Source organism: Catharus ustulatus, chromosome 12 (genome assembly GCF_009819885.2).
Source record: "Catharus ustulatus isolate bCatUst1 chromosome 12, bCatUst1.pri.v2, whole genome shotgun sequence".
Lineage (NCBI taxonomy): Eukaryota > Metazoa > Chordata > Aves > Passeriformes > Turdidae > Catharus > Catharus ustulatus.
In genome coordinates this window covers 3,016,885-3,034,257 of record NC_046232.1, presented here as the reverse complement: position 1 = coordinate 3,034,257, position 17,373 = coordinate 3,016,885, and the positions used below count along the sequence as shown (strand labels likewise).

General features: G+C 41.0%; 1 protein-coding gene across 8 annotated transcripts in view; it reads left to right on the top strand.

Moving 5' to 3' along the window:
• Positions 1–17,373, top strand: part of MYO9A (myosin IXA) — a 174,013-nt gene that overhangs the window by 58,579 nt on the left and 98,061 nt on the right. For 7 of the 8 annotated variants that reach the window (XM_033070564.1, XM_033070559.1, XM_033070563.1 and 4 more), the window contains exons 3-8: positions 951–1,045; positions 5,283–5,345; positions 6,977–7,076; positions 9,729–9,785; positions 13,614–13,711; positions 16,412–16,538. In XM_033070564.1, the coding sequence (XP_032926455.1) occupies positions 951–1,045; positions 5,283–5,345; positions 6,977–7,076; positions 9,729–9,785; positions 13,614–13,711; positions 16,412–16,538 (540 nt within the window). The remainder of the gene's footprint in view (positions 1–950; positions 1,046–5,282; positions 5,346–6,976; positions 7,077–9,728; positions 9,786–13,613; positions 13,712–16,411; positions 16,539–17,373) is intronic. The other variant, XM_033070562.1, reaches the window with a different exon arrangement.

Here is a 17,373-nt window from a genome sequence, read left to right as displayed (position 1 = left end):
TTAAATCCACAAAGGTCATTTGAAAAGCTTCAGATTATAGATGGAAAGCCCTTTTAATCTTTTCTAATAAATAGCTGAGCAGGGAATAAATCTACTGGGAGCTGAACTCTGATGTTAAGCCTCAGCACAAAATGCCCATACATGAACAATACTTGGAAATTATCCCTGAAATTATAATTACTTTAAATAAATTTGACTTAGAATAAATTATTATGTGTGTGATTACGTGTGATTATGAAAACTGGTTTAATAAATGAAGCATTAATTGGACCTGGTGGCTTGGCAGATTCTGTCACTGTGGTCCAGATGATTATGAATGTGATTTAGGCACAACTGAAAACAGCACTTTCAGTTCATAGATTTCTTTTAAATGGCAAAAATTACTCTCTCCAGTCAGTGCTTTGGTAAGGCAGGGCTTAGCTTAATAAAGGCTTTAAAGCATTTTGATTTTGGAAAAGCAACAGCCACAAATGGAAACAAGGGTGTCTGAAATACTCTGGGTTGTGCCAGTGCCATGTATGACATTGTCTAACGTCTTAGTAGCCTTCAAAGCATTTTCCCCCCTAATTCCTCATATAATTAAAAAGCAGCTTCCTCTAGCTCATTAAAATGTAGAGTCCTGTTGGAGCAGTGTACTTGTATATTTACTTAAATGAATAAAGCACAGCTTTAATGCAGACCGTAATAACTTCAAACATTAAATCTCTTCTGTGCAACTCACACTTTATTTTTAAACAGTGTTTAGCTTTTCTTCATGAGCACTAGCTTGCAAAGGACCGTGGTCCCCTTGTTGGATTATTTTGTGAACCACTCGACAAGTTTTCCCCATCCCCTTTTTTTTGATGTGAAATGATAGGAAAATCCCCCAAGTTCAGTTGTGATTCATGGAAATCAGGGAAGGCGGTGGCTTTTCCAGCATAACGATGGCATCTCCCTCCCTCTTTTCACAGGCATTTGGAAATGCTAAAACAGCCCATAACAACAACTCCAGTCGCTTTGGCAAGTTCATCCAAGTGAATTACCAGGAGACAGGCACCGTGCGAGGGTAAGTGGGAGCAGGGGGAGGGTGCTGGGTGTACCCAAACCTAAACACACTGCAGTAGGGTGTTAATTGCTTTGGCCAGTATCTTTCCCAAAATGGAGATAGGAAATGAAAATTCAAAGGTTTTAGCTTATTAAAATCTGTTGGTTTGGAAATATTGGTGTGTCCAAGGTGGATGCTGAGGTGTGGATACACCTGAGCTGCCTTCAAGCCAGCTGAGCTCTCCTTAATCCTGATGTCAAATTTTTAAGGAACCTGAAAAGCAATTTCTCCTCCTCGGACAGGAGTTAAGGCAGAAAAGGGGAATGTTTCAGTTGGGATGGTGTGGGGGCTGAGCAGTAGATGTGGAGTGAAAGGTTTGGCTCAGGCTCAGGAGCAAAGGGGAGGATTTAATCTCTGGCTGGGAATTCTGGACGCCGTTGAGCCACACACACTCTTCTTGCTCTCTGCCTGATTCCCCCAGGCTCTCCCTGCAAGTCTCTCCTTAACTCAGCCCTTGAGCAGTGAAGGCCTCTTTTTCCTCCCAGGTCATTGCAAGGAGATTCTTGTCTCCAGTGTGGTTCTTCTTCCTCAGTTTGTTTCAGCTTTGGCAATTTGAGAGGAGACCTGAGGAGAAGAATTTTTGGGGGTGATGGATGAGAAGCTCATGGATATGTGCACTGGAAACGCAGAAATTCCCCATGGCCTGGTCTGCTCCCCCAGCATGGCCAGCAGGAAAGGGGGGAATTCTGCCCCTCTCAGGTGAGACCTCACCTGCAGCACTGCCTCATCCCTGGGGTCCCAGGACAGAGAGGACACGGAGCTGCTGGAACAAGCCCCGAGGAGGCCATGGAGACGCTTTGAGAGCCGGAGCCCCTCTGCTCTGGAGCCAACCTGGGAGAGATGGGGGCGCTCACCCAGAGAAGAGGAGGCTCCAGGGAAACCTCAGAGCACCTGCCAGTGCCTAAAGGGGCTCCAGGAGAGCTGGAGAGGGAGTTTGGAAGGAGAGGACAAGAGGGAATGGTTTCCCACTGCCACAGAGCAGGGTTAGGTGGGATATTGGGAAGGAATTTCTGACTGTGAGGGTGGTGAGACCCTGGCACAGGTTGCCCAGAGCAGCTGTGGCTGCCCCTGGATCCTTGGAAGTGTTCCAGGCAAGGTTGGATGGGGCTTGGAGCACCCTGGGATAGTGGAAGATGTCTCTGCCCATGGCAGGGATGGAACTACCTAAACCCAGCTTTCTGTCTGGTTTTAGATAATTTCCATGGCATCAGATCATCACCAAGGAGCTGTAAATGAGCAGGGCTTCGTTAACTTCCCTTTTTGTCCAGATCAACTGAGTCAGTTGGAAAAATGAGAAGTAGAAGCAGCATTTCAGCAGCTGTGTAATTTCTGCAGTTGGCTAAGAGACCTCTTGCTAGGACTTCGGTGTTATTTTAGAGAATTGCTTTTAAATTTTTTTCCTTTCTTATTTTCTAGCAGAACAGTATCACACAAAGAGATGCCATTAATTTTTCAGTGGGCTTGGGTACTCCACGTCCTTTCCCACTGGTTTTGCATCCTACATCAAATCTGATGCTCTTTTTTTCCCCCCTTATTTAATTCTTGTGCACAGTTCTGTTAAAAGGATAAACTTGATTTTTTTTAATACCTCCTGGGTAACAAGAATCCAACAAATGTCTTAACTATGTATTATCTTGGCATGGTGTAGCAGCACTGTGGTTGTGGCCTCTATTTTTATTTGGCAGAGATGTGCAAATAACATTATAATAATGTATTCTAGTTCATAAAATAGGAGGATTTTTCTTTGCTTTTTAAAAAATGAGCTTTCTTGGTCTTTGGTTGCAGAGTGATGTGACTGTACTCTACTATGAGCTTGCAGTTCTCCCCCACTGAAAAGAAAAGATGTTTAAAGAAAATTATAAGCGGTTTAAAAACAAAAAGTATATGTGTCATACAAACCTTTTTTTTTTCGCTGTGAAAGAAGATTTTTACAAAAGCTTAGCCTATTTTTTTTAGCATAACCCAAATCAATTATCACCCTGTATTCTGCATATCAGTAGCTTTGATAATGGAACTGTAAATTGCAACCCCAAATCAAAGTTTTCTTCTCTTCAGAGGTTGAAAATAGCAGTTGAATATTTGCTATGCTCTGTGTGTAATCACCCAAAACTTGAAGAGATGGAACAGGTAGGAGGTTGAACAAGAACCAACCCCACTGTAAGATGAAGTCTTGGATGGTCTCTCAGACTGATAGAACAGGAGCAATGCTGCAGTTCAGGGAGGCTCCCTGAATTTTGGATGTCCTGGTCCCTGATAAGCCAGGCCTGGAGGTCTTTGCAACCTGCTCAGTCCCTGTGAGATGATCAAAAGCCTGGACAGGATTCTTGAAATGGCAGAAGAGCCAGACAGGAGAGGCTTAAGAGCCAGTTAGGAGGGGTTTGAATCAAAGCCCAGTGAAATACAGGCTCTCTGTGCTTAAATCAGTGTTTTACACAAGATCATTCCATTAGAGCTGCTTTTCTTTGCTCTTAAAGGTAGAACATAGCTGACAATGGTAGATAAAAATTTGAAGACATCAACTTGTTAAGACATAAGTTGGTTTTCCTACTCACTATCCTGTTCCAAAAAGAGACAGATGTTGTTCTTGGGAGATGGATTCATTGTGACTTTTGCGCTAATAAAGGGAACATTTTACCAAAATAGCATTGTAATTGCATCTATTAAATAATTTTTAAAATTAAATATAAAATTAAATTTTAAAAACACAAACTTTCTAAAATAAAATTTTAAAAGTGAAACCAAAATGTTAAATAAATATATAGCTAGATAAATAAATAAATTAATTAAATCCCCCTGATTTAGTGGTTGTCCTCCAGGTCAAATGACCTCCAGAAGATCTTTCCAATCTATTTTATTGCCTAAGAATGATTTTTGGGGTGGTTTATAATAAGAGCAGAAATGACAGGGGTGGGGATGAGTGCTAAGAGCATGGACAGGTTGCAGGTTGTTGTACAGCAGTGTCTGAGCCATTATCCAGTGGGATCTCATCAGTGAGTTCTGGAATGCTCTCATTCATGTGTTCCCTGACCCTACATTGAATTCATGGCTTGGGAAGGAAAAATTTGGTTCAGGTTAGAAAGGGGACATAAATAACCCATCAACCTGTGGATGAGGAATATCCATAGACTGTTCCCAGCTTCCTCCCAGGGAATAAACAGGAATACAGCTTTGCTGTCTGTCTTCCTTTACTCCTCCTGTCCAGCAAGATCATCCTATGGGGAGTTGGATTTGCCACTTCCAGTAGCCTCTCCCAAGAGTTGCCATAAGAATTTTCACAAAACTTCTGCAGCATGTCCAAATGATTAATATTTTAGTTTTTATGGAAGGAAGGGAGAAAGTTGTGTTGGAGGTAATAATTAAATCTGGATTTCCCATCTATGGTGGAGAAGAGAGTGTGGAAGCACCTCCTTGTCCCACCATGCCCGAGGTTCGTTGGGTTTCCTGATTCCCACACAGCTCTGAGTGTCGGTGCCACGTTGCTGGGCAGCTGTCACCAGAAAAGCACAGCTCCATCATCTAAACTGTCACTTACAACTCCAGCTTCTAAATCCCTGTCATTACTGGTTAGGTTTGTTTGGAAGAAAAAAACCTGTGGAAGCTTTGTTTAACTTGACAAACCTGAAAAAAGTATTTAATATGTAGATTAAGCGTGTTTGTTGTGGAGGCTCTTAGGAGAAAATGTAAACTGCAACGAGGACCTTTCGCAATTGTTTATTTTTAGTTTTTTTTTACTGGAACCAGAAATTAATACCCCAAATTTTTGGTGAGAAGTGGCTCTTCTGGAAGAGGGAATGATGATTTGGGGACCGATTCTGCAGCTAAATCTTGCACACTTCTGCATGCAGATGTATTTCCATGTGCATGGCTCCTGGGCTGCAGGCAATGGGATTTTGCTGGCTTTGGATGAAATAGGGATCCGAGCTCCTTCCTTGCAGTCAACATTTCTCTTGCCCATAGGCTGACGCATCTGAGATCATGTTTTTCAGATCCAAGTTAGTTTTGGCTTAGTATCAAACCAAAAAAACCTCAAAAGCCAAGCATAATATTGGGCTTGTTCTGCCGAGGAAGAAATTGATATAACTAAGTGAAACAAGGCTGAAACTTTGTGTGGGTACCAAAGTTGAAGCCCCCGGTAAAGCTGTGTTCATTGAAGCTGAGTATCAGGTCAATTAATGATGCTTTGATTTTTCCCTTGCAGAGCTTACGTTGAAAAATACCTCCTGGAGAAGTCCAGACTGGTCTATCAGGAGCACAACGAGCGGTGGGTGCCTCTGTTTTGCCCAAGGCTTGGGTTTAACTGCTAGACGTGGCACAGATTACTTAAATCTCTGTTGGAGCTGGCACAGGGGATCAGGATTTTCATGCTATTAACCCTGTGCTTCAAAGAATAATGATGCATTTTATATTTGAATGGTTTTTTTGTTTAGGGAGAAATGTGCTAATGGAGGGAATAAACTCCATTATTTTACCAAGAGTCTTTGAATTACCATGGAATCATAGAATGAGTTGTATCAGAAGGACCCTTAAAGACCATCTTGTTCCAACCCCTGCTAAGATATTGTCACATTTGATGTAATTTTCATTGTCTTTATGGCAGATAGATTATTGTGTACCACTTCATTGTTGTGCAACTTGTGAACTGCTTAATATGTCATTTTAAGAGAGAAACATGGTATTTTCATTCTTTGCAGTTCGCTGAGGCCTTCAGAGGGGCCTCTAGAAAGCCAAGATTATATAGAGAATGAACTTATGTGAAGTGTTTTGTCCTGATTTGCTGCATATTCTTTGTTGAATATTCCTCTCCTCTCTCAGTAATTATTATTCCACTTTTAAGTAATTTTGGCGCCTTCAGTTGTCTTTCAACTCTTGGCACTTCTGGCTGTATTTCCCTTTGGAGACAGATGTGTGAGTTTTCTGGAATGCTCCGGGGCTGTTCCTGGAGTGAAAGAGCATCTACAGCCTTAACAAATGTCCTCTTGGGTGTTGCAAGATGATTAAACTTGAATCCTCTTGGAAAACATCCAACATAAAAGCACAGTTTTAATTTTAGAAAGAAATGGTGTTAATCTGTGTTAGAGTTGTCTAGGAGCAGAACAGATGAGTCCCTTGGGGTGGGTTTAGCATTAGTGTTACTCAGGTATTTTGAATATTTGAGTTTTTGAATACTTGAAGATTTTTCAGTCATGTCTTATGGAACTGCAACTGCAAAGTCATTGCCTTTTTAATGGTAGTAGAGTATGAAAAATTATAATTTCTGCATTGTAAGGAAATATTTTGTGATAAAGGAGGTCAGGCTCTAATAAAGGAACTGGGGATGGTTGGGCTCTGCTCCCAGGGGACAAGGACAGGACAAGGAGAAACGGCCTCAAGCTGTGCCAGGAAGGGTCAGGTTGGACATTGGGAGGAATTTCTTCTGGGACAACGTGGTCAGGCATGGGAAGGAGCTGCCCAGGGATGTTTGGAGTCCCCATCCTTGGAGGTGTCCAAGGAATTCCTGAACAGGGTACTCAGTGCTGTGGGCTGGGAACAGGGTGGGGTTTGGGCACAGATTGGACTTGATGGTCTAGGAGGTCTTTTCCCACCTAAATGATTAAGTGAAGTATCTAGGCATTGTGCATGGTTCTGAAGGAAAACCTGATCATCCCAGCTAGAAATTGTTCAAGTAGATTCTGGGGCAGTGGCTGTCCTTGGATGGAGAAGAGGGATCTCATTCTCCATGACATAATTGAAATATCTCTTCCATCCCTGCACAGCAGGTACAGGCCAGCTCTAAACAGTGTCAGACATGAGCTTGAGAGCTGGAAAATCAGGTTGAGAGCTTTCCAAGTGCCTCTGCTCAGTGCTGCTCCTCATTTTCAAGTCTAACAGCTTTTGTTTTTCATTTGTCACCAGGAACTACCATGTATTTTATTACCTCCTGGCAGGAGCGAGTGAGGAGGAGAGATCAGCATTTCACCTGAAGCAGCCAGAGGAGTATCATTACCTTAACCAGGTGGGAGTACTATACAGGAATACAATCCATGGTCTTGCTTTTTCTTCTGCTGATATTTAATGCTAATAAAGAAGAGATGTGGAGTAGTAAAAGTGGGGTTTTTAAAAGGTGTGGAGTAGTAAAAGTTGATTTTAATGGTTTATAAGAAGTCTTCCATCGTTAGAATAATTCTGCATTAGCAATCTGAACACCTGTTAGTGTTTCAGGGAAAAAATAATCAGTGTTTTCTGTACCTGGGATATGTTAAATATATTGAGTTTTTGATTGCTGGAGGGAGAAACAGTCAGAATTTCCTGCTCTGTGTGTGAATGTCATTTGCTCATTAATACCTGTCTCCTGAGCAGGAGAAAAGGGGAAAATGTGGCATACTGGAATATAACATCTTGCATGAGGAAGTCCTAATTCTGTAGCTTCTGGCTGGCTTTTAGCATGACCCTTTGACTTTAACAATAGAAAAGTCTAATACAACTAAAACCACAGCAGCCATTGAAAATCTGGGAATTAATGATGGAGAGGTGTTACCAACAGCCAAATAAACTTGGTTTACATGATGATAATTTTATAATAAACTGATTTACTTCAGTAGGCAGTTATTCAGTGACTCTTGCAAGTAGGGACTTCAAAAAGACCAAAAAGAGGAGGAATATGTGGAAGAGGAGTTAAGTTACATGTTGATTTTAACCAATTGCAATTTTCTTGGTGCTGACACACGAGGAGCAATAAAGAGTGATTTAACCCCTAAACTGGAGAGAAACTTGGACCCACAGCCCAACCCAAATAGCCTTTAGTCTTGTTAGAAATACACCTTCACTCAGGAATAGCTCTCAATTACCAAGGACTTTTAAAGGATGTTTTTAAAACAGGCAATCAACACCAAAAATCCTTTGTGTATTAACGACTCCCACACATCCATCACAGGATTGGGAAATATTCCCAAGTGAGGAGTACTCTGAGGGCTGGAGGCTCTTTACTGGAATCTCCTGTGCCTCAGGTGCTGCTTGGAGAGTGCAGTGTGATCTCCATCACCATCTGTGCCACAGTTTTGCAGTGGAAAGATGCCAAGATGGAATGTTTTGTCAGATTCCCAGGTTTTGTTGGGCCATCCAGTCGCTTTCTGTTAGTTGAAAACATTGCTTTTAATTACAGTCCTTTTCTTTTACATAACAGTTTAAGAGCATTTATATTTAAGTGAAAATTAGAAATTAATGGCACGTAGTGTGAGGAACCAGTAGGAATATTATAATTTAGGGTGAAATGTTTATTTTAATCTAAATTAAGTTGCTGTGGGGTAAGATGCTAAGATCAGTCCAGTGGATCAGGGAAGCAGACTCTGGACTTCCCTGAACACAGTGTACAGACAACAGTGACACTCTCAGTTTTCTGGAGGTTTTAAAATAATTTTTTATAATTAGGATTAGAGTTTTAACACTGACAACTATGGAAAAACAGTGCCTTTAGGTGTGGTCTGGGCATGGTTTCACATGAAAACCATCTGACAGTGCAGTAGCAGCTCTTCCCTGCCCGGCAGAAGAAAGGAAGAGAAAAATAAGGAGAAAAATGAAAGAAGAGATAGTAGAGAAATGGAAGCATTTAATGGGATACATTTAAGAGAAAAATTATAAAATGGCCCTTGAACATTTGCAGTCTCTTCTTGAGTGTGTCCTGGAGAAGACCCTGTCTTTTTAAGAGGAAAAAGAACCAGCTCAGACATGAACTGAAGTGTTTTACTGAAAATTAAATATTCATATAGAGAAGCCATAAAATATTGAACCAGGCCCCTGAAGTGAAGGAGTGACTCAGTCCTGAATCAGGCTTTACTTTCCTCCTCCCAGGTTCCTCGGCTCTTGTTGTGTTATGCAAAAGAAATGGGAAGTTTGCTTTGCAGATGAAAAATAATCTATTCAGATACTTTTCCAAAATTTGATCTGTAAATGCAGGGAGCGTTTACAAAAAAAGGTCACAATTTATTTTTATATGCAAATTTACTCAAAGTATCCCCTGAGCATGGGGGACTTTTCCATCTCTCCCAGTGGCAGGTGCACCCACTGCTGCACACCCTGCAGCTCACTGGATATTTTCTGTGCTGGTTGTTAACTTTCATCCATTTTGAAATCAGTCATTTGCAGGTTTAGATCCTTATTTTCAGCTCCTCAGGAAATCCAGTGCAGTTTCTCTCTCTTTTGGGACTGGTCACTGACACATGCCTTGACTTCTCTCAACTCCATCTCTGTCTGATTGGAAAAAGACACAATTTCCTGAAAAGCTTTGGAGTGTTACTTGGAGAATCTCACTTTTGCTACACTTGTGTTTGTCTGGAGCAGAGGTCGAGAGTAGAAACAAACCAAATCTGTTCTTCAGTGGGATTTTGGCATCAGTGGCTCTTCAGCTCCAGATAAACCAAGGGTTTCCCCAGCTCTGTTAAGAGAGGAAAAGGTTTTAGTATCCATTAGGATTATTGCTGAGAGGGCCTCACTGATGCACTTTGAGCAGGAACCAGCACCCGGAATGCAAAAGCATCATAAATCTTCCCTTAAAACAAATAAAACTAGGGAATGACTCTGCAGAATAACAATTGTTTTCCTAGTTAGGAAGCAGGTCATTGGGGTGATTTGGGGTGGGAGCACCATTTAACCTGGTCTGCCTTGCTTTCAGATGACAAAGAAACCCCTCAGACAGAGCTGGGATGATTATTGCTATGACTCGGAGCCGGTCAGTACAAGAACCTGCCTCTTCCATGTTGCTGGTGCAGGGCTGCTCTCACTTGACTGTTTTAGGGACACAAAGAAAGCCAAATCCAATGAAGTTTTACCCATTAACCACCCTTTGCACTGCAGTGGTGTTGCTTGTGACAGTAAAGACTTTTTCCCCTTGCCCTTTTATGGTTCCTTCCATCTGGAAAGCTTCTTCAGCAGTTGGAGATGGTCAGCTCTCTACGGTAATTTCAATTTTAGAAAACTAAGGGGGTTTGCATTCCTTCCTGGTGGAATACGTGATGATTTATGAAAATTGTGATGTGGCAGCAATGTGAAAATTGAAATTCCATTCCAATAAAACAGCAAATCAGTGTCTTGAAGCCCCAAGAGATACATCAGTCCGTGCTGGTTGTGATGGTGTATCTGCTCTCCAGCTTCCAGGAAAAAACAAACAAACTCAAAAACATCCCTCAGCCATCTGTGAGAAAATCAAATCCTGATATAGTTCAGAGTGCAAAAATAATTCCTTCTCCTAAAATACTTCTGCTGACATGATCATCCTTTCCAAATGGATTGCCCCAAAAAAGGGAATGGTGAAGCTTCTCCCCCTTCCCCAGCTCCTCCTGAGCCACCAACATGCTCTGGGTGTCTTGTGTGTCTCATGGTGCTCCCCGTGGGTGTGTCCTGCATGTGGAAGCATGTTTGGCATCAGCTGCTTGTTCTTCCTGCTAGTTTTCCCATGTGCTTGGTGATTGCCAAAGTCTTACTGATTCATCTGGAAGAGTAAGAGGTGATCTGGGAAGGAGCTGGATTCACTCAGGCTAAACAAGTGTCTTAACAGCAACATTTCCCTGCAAATCCTAAGGAGGGGAGGAGGGAATTGACCTCACAAGGTTAAAAAATATTGAATATTGAATTGGCATCCTTCATCCATCAGCATCCTTAGGGGTTGTGCAGGAGCAGGGAGTGATGAGCAGATGTTGTTCTAGACCTTAATAACCTTTTAGAAGTTGGAAAGCCCTTGATTGCTTTGGGAATGGGTTGGGACAATTTGCTGAAGGAGTTAAAATTAAAACAACCCCGAAATTTATTACCTTCTCCTGGCATGAGCAAGAACACCCTGCCAACCTGGGGACTGCCATGTCTGTGTCCCTAATCTGCACAAGACAACCACGTGCCATTACCACTTGGCTGTCTATTTGCTAATTTATTTAGGATAATTTTATTTGTGATCATTTTCTGTGACAGTCCTGGCAAATCACATCTTGGCTTCAGTTGAGGATTCACTCTTAAGCCTGACCTGGGTTTCTCCCCATACCCATGGACTCAACCTGCTGCAGACACCAAGTTTATAAAGAAACTCTGTTTAATCCTCTCTAAATTTTCCATGGAAATCCATGGGTTGCGTCAATGTGACTATAGGAAGCAGGGGACTCACTTTTGCTGGGAAACTAATTGCTCTAACAGGATATTAACAGCAAGTTAGGTCTGTGGGGATGGGCTCTGTGATGCTTGTCTGCTCTAATATCAAGGGCACTCCTCTATTTTATAATTATCCTTCATTTATCATCCATTAGGAAGCGGTACCATGCTGGAACATTGCAGAGAGCATCTGCTTTTAAGTAGAGAATTTGCTAAAAGTCTTTCCATGCGGATTAATGAGTCGGGCAATTGTTATGTAAATCGTTAATTAAATTGCCTTCGGCATAGATTGTGCTGCTTTTGGAACTGTCCGGGGTATTTTGCTGTTGACTCATGACTTAATTTTGGAGGAATGATGCCAGAAAATGAAAATGTCTCCTGGAATGTGGAGTGCCACTAAAAGCACCACTTGGTGTCTTTAAAAAAAGCTTTAGCCCAGCCTAATTTGCAGGATTTGTGGGTGTGTTGTTGTCCTACCAAGTCCAGGTCCTGCCAGAACAAGGGTGGGAAGTTGTGCTGAGTTCTCAGTTTAAGTGCAGTGGCTCAGGAAACTTGGGGTTGGAGCTTAGGAGGGACAAGGTCTTATCCTGAGGTTTTATGGTGTGAATAATCAGTGCTGTGATGTCCCTGCTCTTGGTGATGCCATTGCTGTGTTCCTTTGGATAGCTCTGGAACAGGGTCATTCCAATCACTTCCCAGTGGAAGGTGAAAATTCCCTTTTCTAATAACTGTTTCCTAAAACAGACTGGCATTTTCTCCTGGAATTTCAATCCCTGCCTTCATCGATGCTGTGCATGGTTTTAAATGGTTTTACTGTTCAACAGCTCCAGACTCACTTTGCCTATGGAGCATTAACTTGTCCCTGAGGACAATTGATAAAACAATTTCGATTTTATTGTCCAATTGCATTTCTCTGGCTTTTAAGGCAGTTGTGTGGGAGTCTCTTATGTTGCAATAAATATTATAAATATGTAAACAATATAATATTTATATATATCAACAAACAACATTTATATATATATATATCAACATTTAAATACATAAATAATATAAATAATATAAATAAATATATATCTTAAATAAAGGTTTTCCACTCTAATTATACCTATGGCTGTAATGATGCTCTGGAGTGGGATGAAGAAGATTGTTGATATGGTGGTGAGGCTTTAAATGCTGTAAAACACAAAACTGATATTATAAAATAACTTCATTCTGTACATTTTGTATTTATGATTAATATTCTGTACTATCAGTGAGTACAAGTGGCTTTTCGATGATTTACATAGCCCTGTTTAATGCAGACTTTGCTCATTATTTCTGCAAAATTTTTGCACATTTGCTTGTGTAATAAATATGATGTTCAGGAAATTATCAAAATAAATTATGTGCTATTGATCAAATTAATTGATCAAATTAAACTATGTTTAATTAATTCCAACTGCAGCTACAATTTTTATTTGTATTATTTTAATAAACTTTTTATAGAATTTTATAGACTTTTTATATTTACACTTGGATTAATTTTTTGAAAGTCTCTAATTACTTGTAGAAAGTCTTGATTTAAGTGTTAGTAAAATACTCTGAGGTTTAAAAAAGCATGATATTTTGTGATAAACGATAGTTTAATTTTGATTCATAGTTGGGTAGTTTTTGTAGGCAGTAATGGGTAGAATATTAAATATAGGCTAGGAAGGCAGAGAGTAGAATAAATAATCCATGGGAGGCCAAAGCAGGAGAAATTTGGCATTGATGGTCTATATACTCATTTAAAGAGCATTTCTGTTCACTAAATATTGGTGCAGGACAACTTTGGTTGGGTCTGGAATGTCACTGGATTCTTCTGAACATCAGTAACTGATATCAAGGAAAAACTAAACTGTTCAGGCACAAGAGCCTCCAAGAAATATAACATCCTGGATTTCAAGTTCTCCCAATTTTGAAATAACTTCTTGGCAGTTCAAATAAAGTTACTGAAAAATATATTTAAAGCTTTGCCTTTCCCACACGGGATTTAATGCACTGATCATTTACATGAAGTTATCTAATTCTATTTAAAAACAGAATTTCCCTCTTTAGTTATAGGACTGAATGTAGAATAAACTGTCTGTAAATGTGGAACAGATTTCATCTTATTGTTATTTCCCATCCTTTTTGTGTATGAGGTGTCCAACACTGACCACTCTCACCATACTGTTTGAATGGGGTGACTCACCTCTTTCCTTAGAGGTTAAACCTGGGAAACAAGGATGTATCTCCAGAAAATATTAGCCAAAAATATTGTATTTCCAGTGCCAGGTTGGAAATGTTGCTGATAAAATACCTGGAGATCACTCAGTGATATTTACAGAGCACTGACTTGGCCATCTGGAGCTGATCTGGTGTTAATTTGTGTCAGTGCTTCTCTGTGTGTTTGATCCAACAGGATTGTTTCTCGGTGGAAGGGGAGGATCTGAAGCATGACTTTGAGCGGCTGCAACTTGCCATGGAGATGGTGGGATTTCTGCCCAAGACACGCAGACAGTGAGTTTATTTTCCATTTTAATAGCTTGGAAATGATCCTGGTTGCTGTCACCTCCATTGTCAGGACAGAGACGCTGTGACTGCCCCATCCCTCTCCCACAGCAGGTTAAACTGGGCTTGGAGCAATCTGTCCAGTGGAAGGTTTGCAGGATGGAGCCAGATGAGTTGAAGGTCCCTTCCAGCCCAAACCATTCTGTGATTCCATGATCATTGCTGTACTTAACGATTCTCTTCATGCAAATGGAGCGTTGGCAGAAGTTGACATCTTGAAGTATTTCTCGAGTGTTCATGAATAATCACACCTCACTCTGCATGTCATGAATCCAGAGCCTGGTTTAATCAGAAGCCCTCATTATCCCTCATCAAACTTAACCCTTTGCATGCAATTCTAGGTCTGTAGACTCATTTCCAACTTGCCTTTTTCACTAATTCACTAGACATGCTGGTTTGAAAACTGGACTTTAGCTGGGTTGCAGCACCACTGACACTGTGGAATTAGAGGGTTCATAAGGGTCATTTCCAACCAAACCCACATAATAATTCCTCCTGTGTTGATTTTTGACTTGAAAAGCTTAAGTAGGTTGGGAAGAACTTGACATTAAAAATTGCCTCAAAGATATTTTCACACAGATGAGAAATTTTGGAAGCTCGTCCTTTATCCCTCGCTTGTAACAAATCAATTATGAAATTAAAACTGCTTTTTCTCTATCTTCCCCATGCACATGGATAAATCCAAGGATCCAAACTTGTGTGAATATGTTCTGTGTCACAGGCTGCTTTATCAGGTTTGAGGACAGGGTTTGTCTAAAGCCTGTTGAGGGGTTTAATTGCCTGAGCAAAGCAATCAGAAAGTGTCAGGACTGAGCAGGGTCGGGTGATGCAGTGAATTCTCACTTCTGATTTACTGTGCAATGATTTTTCTTGGCACACAAGTTGCTCCTGGTAAATTTTGCGTGTCAGAAATAAAGTTCATTCTTCACTACACAAGCTGATTTATTTTGCTTGGTATTATACAACTACAGCACAAATAAGGAGCCACCTTCAGCTGAGATACACGAAAGATGTTTTAAATACTATACTTTTAAAAGTAATTTCTTTATAGCAAAACATGGGATTTCATCTTTGTGGAAACAGAGAATAGAAATTTTTATAAAATTACATCCTGAAATTCACAACAAGGAGTCAGTATCCCTGTTTTGGAGATAAGAGAGGACTTGGAGAGGTGAAGGTGTATTGTCCAGAAAAGCTGGTGGCATAGCTAGGAATCACATTTGGGTTTATTCGTTTTTAGCTCCCAGGGGAATGTAGAAATAGGGACAAACAGGGTTTATAGCTGAAGTCAGCTATGGCTCAGGAGCTGGGCTTGATGAACCTTGTGGATCCCTTCCAACTCAGGATATTTATTCTTTGAGCATCTGATCCTACTATTTTTTTGGAGGGAAGATAACTTAAAATTGACCAAATTACCAAAATAGAAACATTGGTTGGATAAATTTACTTGAAGTGTGACATCTTTTCTTTGCCTCAGTTGCTTAGATATTATAAAAGCATTTATACTGTTTTTTACAGTCTTTTGTTCCTGGCTGGGACTAGATCCAGAAAGGTGACAAAAACACGTGTCTCAGGGGACTAAGAGGGATCACCTGCATGACCATGCCAATTCTACCCCTTAATTTAGGCAATTGTATGATAAATATTTAATCTGGATATCAAGATTACTGGAGGATTTCTATTTTTCCTACAACATGGGCTGTAATTTTGTAACCGTGGGTTTGATGTGTTAAAGAATTTTCAAGGAAACTTGAAACAGATGCAAGTTGGGTACTTGACTAAATGAACATCTTTTTGACAAAAAAAACGGCAAAGTGGATGCTTTGGATTGAAAATTAGAAAAATGAGCCAAAAGAGAGACTGTCCTAGTTTGGAGGACAGGTGTCTGCTGAGAAAGGCAGGAGCCTCTCTGTGAAATGGAGAATGTAAACCCCCTCCCTCCAAATTATTATAATTTTGAAATCAAGGGACTTTCAGGCAAAGATATGGGAATTAGGAATAACAGTTCTTTACTAATAAAATTAAAATAGAAATACAGTACTACAATGCACAAACCCCAAACCCTGACAAAGTCAGAGTACAACCTGACACCCCGTCAGGCAGGGTGTTGGCAGCAGTCCCATTCCATGGTGGCTGCATCCTCCTGCAGTGACAGATGTGATTCAGTTGGAGCAGTGCTCCTGTACAAGGTGCAGTTTCCCTCCGAAGGTCCAGTGATGATGTGGAGAAATCCGGTTTTCCTCTGGAGTCCACATGGAAAAAGGGTTCCCTTAGTGTCCCAAAACCTCTGTTTTTATCTTAGTATGAAATATTGGGCTCTTCCCTCTGGCTGGAGCAACTTCCAATGGGATGCAGTAATTTTATCAGTCCCACAGTGGGACTCAATGGCCATTAGCAGAAAATGACTGGCTGGAGGAAGGATGGGCTGTGAAAAGATAAAGAACAATGCCCTGCCTGGTTTCAATGGATGGCCCATTAGCAGAATATCTCCCGGGGAGATAAGGATCACTGCCTCATCTGGTCTCATCATGTGGTGATAACCTTTTATCACACTCTGTATTGTAACCCAAGACATGACCCGTGGGAGTGAAATTTGCTTCTCCATTCAATTCATGAAAAAACAAGTGAAAATGAATTCTCTCCATTTAGGATTTTCTCTCTGCTTTCGGCGATCCTGCACCTGGGGAACATCCGGTACAAAAAGAAGACCTACAGGGATGACTCCATCGATATCTGTAACCCTGAAATACTTCCCATTGTGTCAGAACTGCTGGAGGTAAGGCTCTGCTTTCCGTCCTGAAACTTTCACACCAAACAAACCTCCCCTGATTTAGGACACAACGTTTGTGCAATTTATTTCCAGTTTCCCCAAAGAGTAAGTTCTTGTGTGTTTTCATTCTTATGGGCTGTTATGTTTGCCAGGGAAAAGGTACAAGAACTTTCTGTAAGAGGTTTTTAATGTAGGGGTTTTGACCCTACTCTTCAGCTTCAGGATTCATTGGCTGAAAATCCTGTTTCTGTGATTAAATGTGAAAGGTTCCAGGGTCTAGATTCCATGAAAAACTGCTGTCCAACACAACAGTGTCTTCGATTGCCATCCATCAGCTGGTGCTCCTCAAATCTGTTCCAGAGTCTCTCTGAGAAACTCGAGCAGTTGTATGACCATTGCCCCGTGTTTTGGTTCCATGCAGGCTGTAGGATGTGCTGAGCTCCCTCACCGTGTTTTTTGTCTCTTATTACCTGCCAGATTCCACAAGGGTTGGGTTTGAGATGGTGGAGGGCCATCTCATCCCTCTAGTCCCTATTTGTGGGCCTGTTAAGGAGTTTTCTGGTGCATCTGTTGATTATCTGATGTTTAGGGAGGGGAAAGCTTCTGTAAAATATGGTCTTAGCAGCTGGATGCTCTTTGCATCTTGGCCTTGGAGATTGCAGAAATAAACAGAAGGAAAATATGAGTAGGGAGGAGAATGTTGTTGATTTTACCCTGTTAAATGTGGCCAAGTCAGTTAAGTAATTGGTTTTTTTTAAAGTTTTGAGTAAGAGAGTGACTTACAGATCTGAAAAAGTTCCAGGCTTTGGGTCTTTGCCTTTGCAAACAAACCCTTTTGTAA